Source organism: Rhinatrema bivittatum, chromosome 1 (assembly GCF_901001135.1).
Source record: "Rhinatrema bivittatum chromosome 1, aRhiBiv1.1, whole genome shotgun sequence".
NCBI lineage: Eukaryota > Metazoa > Chordata > Amphibia > Gymnophiona > Rhinatrematidae > Rhinatrema > Rhinatrema bivittatum.
This window is the reverse complement of record NC_042615.1, coordinates 127,425,605-127,438,670: the sequence shown is the minus strand read 5'-3', so window position 1 is coordinate 127,438,670 and position 13,066 is coordinate 127,425,605. Positions and strand designations below refer to the sequence as shown.

General features: G+C 43.5%; 1 protein-coding gene across 1 annotated transcript in view; it reads right to left on the bottom strand.

The window, feature by feature from the left end:
* The window catches only part of MTMR7 (myotubularin related protein 7), a 121,030-nt gene that overhangs the window by 54,221 nt on the left and 53,743 nt on the right, over nucleotides 1-13,066 (bottom strand). The window contains exons 4-5 of the mRNA XM_029587099.1: nucleotides 6,394-6,551; nucleotides 944-1,072 (exon numbers count right to left, since the gene is read on the bottom strand). Coding sequence (XP_029442959.1) covers nucleotides 944-1,072; nucleotides 6,394-6,551 — 287 coding nt within the window. The remainder of the gene's footprint in view (nucleotides 1-943; nucleotides 1,073-6,393; nucleotides 6,552-13,066) is intronic.

The window sequence follows — 13,066 nt, the reverse complement described above, 5'->3', positions numbered from 1 at the left end:
TGAAACCTAATTAATGTCTCGGTTTCTCTAGAAGCAGATTCAGGAGACATGCGAAGCCAAGCTTTCCCTTAGTAAAACATTAGTACTAGGTTGTGTTTATGGCAATTCTTTCCAGAAATAAGTGTTAAAGATTCACCAAGATATACATGGAATAAAGGGTCAAACGATTTGCAGGCGATAACTTTTTACTGGACTATCTTCATACATCAGTGACAAGCTTTCGAGAATTATCTTTTCTGCGGTTGAGAGAGAGTCTCTTAAAGGGAAACAACATTCCTAGAACCACACAAGCAATTCAACCATGGGAGAAGCTTCTGAGCATGTGCATGGACTGTATGTGGCATGAATATGTACTATTGCTACAAAGCAGGGCTAAGCGATTGGCCTGGGATCCCAAAGCTGAAACTAGTACTACTATAGATATTTCTACAGCACTGCACAGACACATTTAAGAGAGAGTTCCTGCTTTGCGGAGCTAGAAACAAATGTAAATAGTTAAGTACTCACAGCCTATGTGAACTAGCAGAATAAATGCATGAAAAGCAGTGTTTTGGATATATGGTAATATATTCTACAATTAAAATTATTTTGAAAAAAGATTCTTTATCAATATTTTTTTATAGCTTGTTTATTAAATCTCCTAATAATTCCTTTCCTCTTATTTCTGTGCTTATCCTCTAACTGGAGATTATACTCGAAACATGAAAAGTGATGATGCCACTGGTAGTGCAAAGCCCAGAAGTTTGCTCTTAGAAAGGAACAAGTTAATTCACATTAAAAAATGCCCAAATATGTCATAGGGGCTGATGATTTAAGCCATCTGAATGCCTGTATATTGTGCATGGGGTGAAAGGGACCATAAAAATGGTCAGAATCATCCATGAAGTGTTTATCCGTCCTAGACCACTCCGACTTCCACAGTTTCTCATGAATTGTCTCTTACATTGTTATCACGGCAATAGTAGGAGAGAGCAGGGAAGCGTCCTCGGCTCCGGAACTTGGAGCTCCCCAGGATGACTGGTGCAGACGCGGATTTTGGTACATAGAGTTCAGCAGGGTACGAGTCACATACCTGGCAGAGAAAACCAAAGTACAAGGCAGTATTGCTCTTATTAATTACAAAAATCCATGAGATACAAGGAGAAAAATGAATAAGCCACGGTTGCACAAGTGAATTAACAAAGCAAGAGGCCTAAATCTTTTAATTCAGATGGGAATGACAGATTCCTAAATGGCAAAGGCAATAGGAACGCTATTTGCAAAAACATCGCAAAGTGTGATAAAGCCATATTGCATGGCTTAACGCAAATGAAAAAGGTGTAGTTCATCTCCGCGTTAAAACTGTGCGATATGGCTTCGCAAGTTGCGAAGCCAGCCCACTTGGCCAGAAATCCTGCCCCAAACTCCTCCCCTTTTCCTAATTTGCATCGCACCATGCATTATGGTGTTTCCACATGCGTTAAAGGCGTTTTTCACATGCAAAACCGCCTTAACACTTGCAAAACCGCCATATAGCACTTTGATAAATAAACCCCTTAATGAGTTAAAAATTCCAATTTTAAGAGAAACTGCTAAATGTATTTATTTATGACACTTAATATTCCACTACTTCCAATTGTGTGACCAGCTCAGAGTACAAAGGACATATGCAATTATACACCAAAACAAATAAAACATTAAGGCCTAAAAATAATAAAATACCTATTCTGAATATACTTGCTTAAAAACCACAGTTTTAGGTTTCTTCCTAAAAAAGCAATAGTCTTCCTGCTCTCATAATTGAATGTCTAAGGCATTCCACATAAGGGGCCCTACAGTAGAAAACGCTTCATTTCTTGTCTGCTGAGTACGGTAATTCCTAAAATTAGGCACACTTAGTAATTTCTTGCCAGCAGAACGTAATGGTCGAGCACAACTGAATTCTTGTATTAAAGTCAACCAAAGGATAGCCTTTCACATTAAGAGTTTTAAAAACTTTCTTCAATATTTTAAAGTGAATTCTCTTCGATATGACCTGCTCAAGAACTACACAGCTGGCATCTATGCTTATATGCATTCCAGGGTTCAAGATATGACTTGCCAATTATGTTTTATTTATGTTTGAGGGAGAATATTTTTTAAAAATTAATAAATAGTTAGACTGTAGAAAGATTAATTCTAGAGACTAATCAGGGAGATGTCAATAACCCATCCCACTGTGCTGGGACATTTTTAATACAGGGATGGCCATCTATGGCTCTTTCATGTGCAAAGTGTGGCTCTTGTCCTCCTGTCCCCCTTGTCAACTGGGCTGCAATGTGGATGATAGGACAACAGAGGCTGCGGCAGGGAGCCTGTACAGCATAACTGTGCAGATAGGAGCCATTCTGCTCCAGCCTCTTCACGCCCCGCCCCTCCCCTCCCTCCCCGGGCTGCTTGTTGCTGTAGAGACAGGGATAGAGTGGCTGGAGCAGAGGCTTTTTTCTGTTCTTCCCTGCTCTGCCCCTCCCCTCCTTTCTGCAATCAGGACTGGAGGGGGCAAGGCTGGAGCTGATAGGATAGTAGAAGAGAGCTAGTCTGAGCCCTTTTTCAGCCCTCCCTATTTTTGTCCTCCCTATCTGTTGCCTGGAACAGAGGGCTCTTTGCTCTGCTGCCCAGAAGACAGGATAGGGAGAGGTTCCAACAGATCACTGTGCTCCCAGCTATCAGCAGAGGGGAAGAGGGAGTCACTTGACATTCCAGTCAGGCCTAAATGATCTGTGGCAAAGGAAAGGGGGTGAATGCAGGAGGTCTATGTTTGGGGGGTTGCTATGTCAGGAGTGGTGAATGTTGGGGGAAGATGAGGACATGAACGCAAAAAGATCAATGCTTGAGGGAGCAGGCAATGCAAGAGGGGGTGAATGGATCTGGGGGGGAGTGACTTGAAAGGGAGTGAATGCTGGATGAGTTGGGAAGATGTGAGGAGGAGGTGAATGTTGCTTTCCTTTCCCATCTCCCTATATTCAGCGATGGATATTGGGCCGTATAGCACCTTATTCCTCCCAAGTCTATGCTGCCAGGTGTTCTTCATAACAAATGAAAAAGATGATAGATCCACAAAACATATATAATATATTTCTATTAAGCCAGAATTACAAAAAATACATAAAACAATTTACGAATTGTCTGGATTAATAAAAATAAATATATGTTTTGTGGCTCTATCATCTTTTTCATTTGTTATAGCAGATTTATGAGATATATTATTAATTGCCTTGTACCTTGCCAGGTATTCTGCAGCGGGTGTGTGAGAACCAGAGCGGGGACTGGAAGAACAGGGAGAGTGAGAGAGGGCCAGGATGGGGGAGTTACATGAGAACATTGTGGGAGGAGGGCTGTGTGTGAAATAGTATAATGGAGTGGAGGGGACACAAGAGAGCTAGAAATGGGGATAGAAGGGGGTTTAGAAGAACTGGGGGGAAACAGACAGTAGAGGGTTGCAAGAAAGCCAGAGGGAGAAGGGTGTAAGTGAGAGAAAGCCAGAGTTGGTGAAGGGGAGGATGATGGATGACAGAGCGCCACAGGTAGTGAAAGAGGGAGGGAAGATGACAGAGAACCAAGGGTGGTGAAGGGGGAGAGGGAGGGTAATAGCCAGAAATAATGAGACAGGGAGAGGCGGGGGAGGAAGACTGCAATCCAGAGGTGTGATGGGAAGGGAGGGTGAGGAGGAGCTAGAGATGATGACTGAGAGAAAGGAAGGGTTTGAGAGAGAGAGAGAGAGAGAGAGAGAGAGAGTGCTGTGATGAAGGGGGAAATGGGTATGAGAGCCAGAAGGAGTAATGGTGAATGGTATATGAGAGAAAGTCAGAGAAGCAACTGGAAGGAATGGGGGTATAGTCAGGGAGATACAGGAACAGGAGGACTGGGGCATGGGGATACTGATGTGGACGGTGGGGAAGGAAGAATAGAACAAGGGGTTGGGTGGGACGTGTTATATTGGTGATGTTAAGCCTTTGACATTGCTCTTGTTGAGGAGATGTTACGCTGGAACAGCTGAGAGACTGTTGGGGGAAAGAGGGGGGAGGACTGACAGAGACTGGTGGGGACAGGGTTGGAGAACTGAGTGACTGGTCAGGATAAGATGAGAACTGAGAGAGAAAGGCTAGTGGAAAAAGTGAGAGAGACTGTTGGAGACTGTACTTGGGTACTGATAAGAGTAAGAGGGAAAAGGAGTCCTCAAAGGACTCCTTTTCCCACCCCACCCATTCTTTCTTGTAAATGTCCTTGGCTTAATATGTGAAAGGATGGAGCACACCTGCTTTAGTACCTCTTAGGTAACTAACAAAGGGGCCGATGCAATACAATGCACTGGGCTCAGCGCACTGTATAACCCGCAGTTGAACGCGCGTTGTGTAGAGGCGCTAATTAATCCCCTTATGCAATAAGGGGTTTAGCGCCTCTACAATGCACGTCCAACACGGAGTGAAACTAACAGCGCTCATCACATGCAAATGCATGTGAATGAGGCTTTAAGCTATTCACTCCCTATGCAAAATAAAAAAAATGTGCATCTAGGACGCACATTTTAGCGATCGGAAATCAACCCCTGCCCAGAGCAGGCATAATTGCTGAGTGCTACTAAAACTAGCACAGAAAAGCTGAAAAAATATCCTTGGGATATTAAGTGGGAGGAACAACTCTTTAAAAAAATAATGAAAAAAAAAGTTTAAAAGAAAAGCGGTGGCAGGGGTTTGGAAAATGGACGCTGGTTAATTCAGCATCCATTCTCCGAACCTGACTACCGGCACCAGAAGGAGAATATAAATCAATATTAAAGTGTCGGGCACTTAATATTAATTTATTCACTCCACTTATTGCTATTGGTCCTTTTCACTGACATTTGTCAGTGAAAGGACCAATCTCCTTTCAAAAGGCTGCCCTGAAAGGGGATTGTTCCTTTCACTGACATGTGACTGTAAAGGGACCAATCCGCAATAAGTGCAGGGGTTAGGAAAACAGGACGCTGATAAATTCAGTGTCCGTTTTCTTAACCGGCGGACAGCCCCCGACAGGGGACCTCCCTCCGACTTGTGCTGTCAAGGAGGTCTAGGGGCGCACAATCGTCCCTAGCACCTCCTCAACAGCGCAAGCCCTAATTTAAATATTGCATCGCGCCCCCAGGAGAGGTTCCTGGTGGCGCTTTATGAAAGAGGACTCTGAAAACACAGCGCCCGCTTTCAGAGCAAGTTTTTTGCATCGGCCCCAAAATGTATGAACCAGAGTTGGCCTATAAAGCTCGCACTGTATTTAATATTGTTCCATGATTTTGTAAAAATATTCAAATTCTTGGGGCCTACATTTTGAATCAACATCTTTTAGGGAAAGTTAAGGGGAGTTTAGGTTCCTAACTTTTGGAGTTAAACTCCTCAATTGGCTGATTTGAGAAATTACTAGGGCTGAGTTCCTAAATCTAGGCTCCTAGTTTCACTAGGTCTCAAAATTTAGGATCCTAAAATGTGGGTGGCTACGGGGATGGGTTAGGGCAGAAAATCAGTTAGGAGCTTAGCACTGATTTTCAGAATTAGGCACCTAATTCTAGGCAAATGAATAGAAGGCTTAAATTTAATAAAAATGTATGTGAATTCTCATCTGAAAAATTAGGCTTTTAAGCTTGGCTGAAAATAGGCACCAAATTTAGGAACCTAACTTAGGTGTCTAAATCTAGGAGCTAAGCTTGTTTGGAAGTGAAACAATACGTCCATGTTAAAGCATTTTACTTAATCCATAATGATACTCATACTGGAAAAAACCCTGCCAGCTTCCACAGTTTCAACACAAGTTCAGAAACTGGAAGTGGAAACTGCAAGTCACCAAACCAAAGCAATATCCCCAGCTCTCTCATATTCATTGATACCAAATACAGTTATGTACCTAGAGTAAAGCAGTTTAACATATCAAGGCATTCTACATCAAAACTATTTCAAATGTTTGATTTGATTGCCAAAACCGGCTGCTGTATTTCAGGCTAGCAGAGACTGTATCCAGAGTTGGGCAAGCATTAAGTCCAAGCCACTGCTCATAAAAACAGTGACTCCTAGTGGTCAGAGTCCAGATGTGCACACAGCATTTTCCAAATGAAGCCACAGTCTATGGTCCCCTGGATTGAAGATTGTTATTGCAATGACAGGGCTAGATAGGAGTGGGAAGGAAGTGAGGGATGGGGAGTTTGCTAAAAAATGAGGTGGGAAAAAACCAGGTAGTTACGAACAAAGGGTCATGGCACTGTAGCCCAAGTAGGAACTGTGTTTGATTAATCTGGAAGCTCTAAAAGAACAGAAGGAAACGAGCAGTCCACACACACCTGTACATTTAATTCTCAGTCCAAATGCAGATTTACAGTAATGCATGTGGTAAAAAGATACAACCACCACTTACTCTGTAGTCTCTATTTACGTCACTGATCTGCCAAAGATTCTTTGGCATGCCCATGCGGATATATTCTTCAGCGAGGTCCACCAGCTTCCAGCCTTGCTCCCGCCCCTCCTTATCCAGCTTTGGATTGAATGAGAAGCAGTAAAGCTCTTCATACTTCACTGGAAGGGAGAAATAAAAATAAAAATTATTATTCTGAAATCAGACAAGGGCTTCAAGGATATAAATGCCTTCAGCATTATAGTTTAGAGTTCCTAGTCTGCTTATTACTCTTCACGTTTTATAAAGCCTTGAGAATCTCCCCCCCCCCCCCCCCCCCCCACCCCTGTTTAAAATAAATCTATTCTGTATGTTGGACAATATTTCAAAGTGCACCCTGCAAGCAGTAATACTCATTCCTCTATAAAAATGTTATTGCCAGATCAGCAATTCTGAAATCCTTTAAGCTTCTCACTAAAATTCCCACAAATCCTCAGGAGCAGCCATATTTGAAACATGTTAGCCAAGGGGCACTGTCGGGGACTGCTCAAAGAAATTTTAACACACAGCTCAGAAGCATATCTTAGTTGATACAGTATAACTGAGTATGTGCAATTTTACAATACTGAATAGGGCATGAAGAGTCAACTCTTAAGCAATGGATTGCTACAATGCTACTGTTACAAAATTAAAAGAAAATCTAACAACAGTAAAAGAGATATTAAATGCTAACAAAGAAACACAGAGCTCAACAACTCATCTCCCTTACATCCTAGAGAATCACTTGAATTATGTTAGTGCAACTGAATTTCCACCTGCATAGCATCACAGTGATATCTGTCGTGAGTTGTAGACCCATGTCTTTCACACTACAGCACATGCTGACCACTAACCGTTGGATTCCTCCTCCCACCCAAAGTGCACTATTCTACCGAAGTGTTCAATCCCAGATATAGAACTTCAGTGCTTTTCACCAACCCTTTCCATTCCCCAGCAATGATAACCTTCTTTCTTATTCTGGGAATCAATATCTAGATTCTCAGATTATATTTCATGCTTGATCATCTTCAATGAGATACCATCCTCTTATGTGCCTCTAATGTATGTATATCAGACAACCTACCTACTTACATTTACAAGTTCAGAAATTAACTTAATAATTATCCTATGCAAGGGACTAACTCAGGACAAGAAATGTGGTTCATTAGAAACTTGACAATTTGGAGAACTTTACCAGACATTTAAACATGTATTTTTTTCAATTTACCTCAAACATCCCAGATATATTTAGGAAGTAGCTTCTGAAGTTCTGAAGGCTCTCCCCTCACTTGGTCAAGTTTCGTTATTTGCCAACTGGGCAGCAGGGAGGAGTGTGGCTGAAGGCAACTTTTTGATAAATAGCATCAATATTACAAGGCTAACAGAAAGAACAGCTGTAAAAGTAGTGCAAAGAGCGACTCTGCTTGTGACTTTTGATTTCATCCAAGATCAAGATACTATCCTGGTTTGTTTGTTTTTTTTGCAATCGTTATATATTATTTTACAGGCAAAAAATCTTAGTATTCCAGACCTTTGTAAATAAATACAGAACATTGGAAGGCATTTCTGGAATTGTACCAAGAGGCTCTCTCCTTGGCCAGAGAATCAGAGAGTAAGTTTCTCTGTAAATGCCTGCTGAAAACTGACAACCGCTTTTTTTCCCCGAGATTGTAGGAGATTTTAGAGGATGGGAAGGCTAATTTTCGCTGACAGAATTATGATATCTAGTAGCTGGCAATGTATTTGCTGTGATATGTTTTTGGTTTTATCACCCATCCTAGCACGAATTTTAGCATTTTTCCTTAAATCCAGTTTCCAGTGCAATTATTTTTGCTTGATTTTTTTGGATTCGAGGACTATTGGATGTATCTTTTTTCTTTATTCAAATTATATCCGAAGTATTAAATTGCAAAACAAAAATATAAGGGGGCAAAGTCGCCGATTCACCCCTTGATGTTTGGGCAGCCAGGAGATGAACAGCAGCTGAATATTGGGTTTTACCCAAAATATATTTACTGTTATGAATGGGGATATTTGGCTGCTGTTGAATTATGAAACACTGCCAAGGTTATTTGCAATAAAAGGTTTTTTTGGAGCAAGGAGGAGTTTGAATCCACCAATACTTTCTATTAACAGGTTCCACTATTCCCCACTCATACAGATGGCATTTGAGTCTTTGAGGACTCTACCCCAAAAGAATAAGTTTGGACAGTCCCACTTTGCCCATGTAGCTCTCTCCTTATTTCCTATAGGAGGACAAGTTTACTTTTCATTTTCTTTTCCTCCCATGAAAAATCAAGTGTCAATCTCATTATCATCATCATTTGCATAGCTCATATCAGCTGTATGCAGTATTATACACACAGTCCCTGCCCTTTGGAGCATACAAACTAGTCAAGACATGTCATCCTCTTTATTTGTACTCCAGCCCAGGGAGTTCTCAATACAAGTCCTTGGGACAGTCAGTCAGGTTTTCAGGATATCCACAATGAATATGCATGACATAGATTTGCAAACGATGGAGGCAGTGCATGCAAATCTCTCTCATGCATATTCATTGTGAATATCCTGAAATCCTGATTTGAGAAAGTGTGTCCCAAAGATTGGATTGAGAACCACTGCTCTAGCTGATTTCATTGGAATGGAATTAGAAAAAATGACTCAGGAAAGATTCTGAGAAAACAAAAAAATCTATGGATCTGGGGTAATCACACTCCTCCAGAGTATGCAAATGAGGTGGCAAAGAGGCTGAAGTGTGGGCAGGAGTTTCTGGCTTTTTGTTGTGTCCGTCTCAAGACGGCTTCGACCTCTGTGCCTCACCTTTCTTCCTTCTCTCTCCTCAAGCCTCGGGAAGATGGCTGCTGCCTTGTCTTCATGCCGCTCTCTCCGGCATCCCCGGAATGGCAAAAGTGACGGTGTTCGCCATGATTCTCCTGAGGGCCTCCTAGGGTGCGTGCGCGCTCGCCACCCACGTCTTTATCCACGTCATGGCGGGAACTTCGGGGGCGTCCCCTCCGAGTGACGTCATCACATCCTGGTATTTAGCTTGCCCTTCGTTTGCTAACAAACTGACGGGCCGATACAGTAAAGTCCGTGGGAGAGCGGACGAACGCCCACTCTCCCGGCGCATGTACCAGCCCTTCGCCGGTGCGCGCGATTCTCTATTTAAATTAGGTGACGCGGTAGATCTGGGTAAAAGGAGGCGCTAGGGACTCTAGTGCGTCCCTAGCGCCTCCTTTTTGACAGGAGCGGCAGCTGTCAGCGGGTTTGACAGCCGCTGCTCAATTTTGCCGGCGTCGGTTCTCGAGCCCGCTGACAGCCACGGGCTCGGAAACCGGACGCCGGCAAAATTGAGCATCCGGTTTTCGGCCCGAAAGCCGCCGGCCGAATTCAAAATTATTATTTTTTTTTTACTTTTTGGGACCTCCGACTTAATATCGCTATGATATTAAGTCGGAGGGTGCGCAGAAAAGCAGTTTTTACTGCTTTTCTGTGCACTTTCCCGGTGCCGGAAGAAATTAGCGCCGACCTTTGGGTCGACGCTAATTTCTGAAAGTAAAATGTGCGGCTTGGCTGCACATTTTACTTTCTGTATCTCGCGCGCATACCTAATAGAGCCCTCAACATGCATTTGCATGTTGAGGGCGCTATTAGGTGCCGCGGGTTGGACGCACGTTTCCCTCCCCTTACTGAATAAGGGGTAAGGGAAAACGCGCGTCCAAGAGCAGGCTAACAGTGTGCTCCATCGGAGCGCACTGTACTGTATTGGCCTGTGAGTTAGCAAGGATTGGAAAGGATTGGATTGCCTCCGGTCTAAGCTGCTCTGCCACTTCCTAGCTGCCGCAGGAAGTTCTCTCTCTGCCCTTTGGGGTGATTCATCACTAACCTGGGCACCCGCTCCTCGAGGACCCTTATGCTCTCTTACAAGTGACTATCTGGGATATCGGGTACTCGCTCCTCGAGGGCCTGCTCTCCCTACTCTGGTGCCTACTACTGATCTTCTTCTTCCTGCCAGGATCTTCATCAATACAGCTATCTACTTCAGTGAGTACTAACCCTGTCAGTCTGTCTCACCTTCAGCTTCAGCGCTCGGAGTCTTCATCTGAGACCTTCCGCTGCTACCCTGAGCTGCCTCTCATCTACTTGAGTGTGAGACTGGTTTCTTCTGCTGAGGACCCCTGGACTACTTCACTGGGTTACCTCACTGCTGCCCACTCCCCAGACAGTGCCATCAAGCTGTCCAATAAAGACAAATTCTCTGTGTCTGCGTGTATAGAGTCTAGCCTAGTACTGCGGTTACTCATGGGGCTCCTCCCCGTGGAAGTGGCCATCACCGCAGTACCCAAGAATCCACTACAACACCTCATAACCATAACACTTTTTACCTCTACACGGCCCTGACATCATGGCTCAAGCAATGCTTGGCGCAGTTTCTCCATTTTTTTCTACAGTTCAATTTTGCATGTCTGAAAATGGATGCAGCAGCTATGTATTTCATAACTTATAGCAGGGAGGCTCTAAAATGCTTCATTATATGTCTGCTATCTCTCCTATCTGACCTATCAAAAAGCCTCTGAATAGTAACTATATTCACCAGCCTTCCCAAACAGCTATTTACCTCAGTCTGCTTTTCAGTTAATTAGCTCTACAGTGTTTAAAACTTTTCTGAATTCTATGACAGGTTGTAACGAGATTTGTTGAATTGCCATTTTAAGTGAATGGCACTCACCCTGTCTAGCAAAGCATCTACAATTAAGGCTTCAGTTAACACTCTTTTGGAAGTCTGACACTGCCCTGAGTGTGGCAGTTTCAGATGGGCCCTGCTTTGAAAAGAGCATACCACCACTTTCTTTGAGTCTTCTCATGTGGTGCAGGCAGACAGACAGCTTTATTCGTTACTTTGGCGGCCACCGGAAGTGATACATGTGGTTGCTAAAGCTCCGCCATTGCAGCTGCTCCCAGTATTCAGCGAGTCGCATTTTGTGCTCAGTGCATACCCTCCCCATCTCATCAGTCTGGAGATGAGAGAGAGAATGGAAATACTCAAGAGACTCAGGAAGGGGGAAGAGGAGGAGATGCTGTGTGCTGCAGAAAGCAAGGCCCATCTGGCTGTGCCAGGTACGCTTCCAGTTAATTCTCACACTCTGGGGCTCAGGTTCCCCCCTACTTAAGACCAACTGCACTAAAGGGGTGCGCCCCTTGGTGCAGAAACACTGGTTGCCCTGTTTCCTATTGTGTCTACCACCCCAGGATGAGTAAGAAAAGGAAAGGGTCAGGTCTTGCCCTCCCATCTGGGTCAGCTCCTCCCACCTCTCTATGGACCCATTTTCCGTGCAGAGGTTACAACCTGGGGACGTGGAGTTTGGAAGAAATCTGAGTCTTTGGTCTCCTTGAACCCAAGTGATCTTTTACCCTCTCACACTTCATATTCCCCTTTGCTTGGGCTCCAGGGAGACGGTGGGATGGCTGCTTCCACTCCCCAATCTTCCCAAGGTGGATTAGTTCCAGCAATAGGAGCTGCATTCGGCTCCAGCTGAAAGGGAATAAGTTTGTTCCAAGAAGCCTGAAGTTATCACATTTGAAGTACTTTGGAATGCCATCTCCAAAATAGAGCAATCCCTTATTGACAGAGTGGCCTCTGTGTTTGTGAATTTGGGATCAACATCAGCTGCAGTTAATGAACATTCAAAGTCTATTAAAAATGTGTCTGGTAAGGTCAATTCTATAGAAGAGAGATGTTCACTACTACAGAACTGTAATTCGGTCTTAGTTAAGGATAACATTGTATTACATTCTAAGATGGAAAACTTAGCTGATTTTTCTCATAGGTTAAAACTAAGAATCATTCATTTCCCTAAATGTCCTGTTATGTTCTCTACTGAGATGTTGAATAGATTTTATCTAGATTATTTAAAGCTTTTTAGAGTCTATACCTCAATTTGCTAATGCTTTCTATCTTTCTGATCAGGGGGCAGTTGATCGTTTCTGAGAGTAGGTTAGATGATGCTCCAACTTCTGTGGGAAAATGTGATTTATCCACCTTCTTAGAGCAATCTCAGAATATGTTGGAATCTTATTGTCACTTTCTTTCAAGAATGAAACAAGCATTTAACTTTGAGGCTTTTCTTTTCCCAAAGACAGGCTTCGTTTATGGGGAAGAAAATTGCTATTTTCCCTGACATCGTCAAGGAAACACAATCCAAAAGGAAATTGTTTCTTGCTTTGAAGCCTTAAGTTATAGCGCTTAAAGCTCCATTTCTTTTAACATTCCCATGTAAACGTTATATTATATTCCAGGAAGCTAAATATTTTTTTGATGCTTCGCAGCTTGAGAACTTTCTACAAAATAGGGAAGGTTCCTGCTCCTATTACTTCAGGTAGAGACAAAAAATGTATTTTCTCTGACTTGCTTCTGTTCAATTACTTTGTCTTGATTTTTCACTCTTCCCATTTTGTGGACTATTGGGAATGCCGGCTGCGGGCGACCACGGCTGGGTCCCCCCTTACCTTCGGGCTCACTTCCTTCACTGCGGCCTGCTCCATTCCGGCTCGGGCCGCATCGGGGCCTTCTTGCTGCGTCCTCCCCATGAGGGAGACACCGCCAGCATCTTCAGGCGACTCCGCCCCCTAGGCGCGCGCACGCACCTCCCCGGCATTT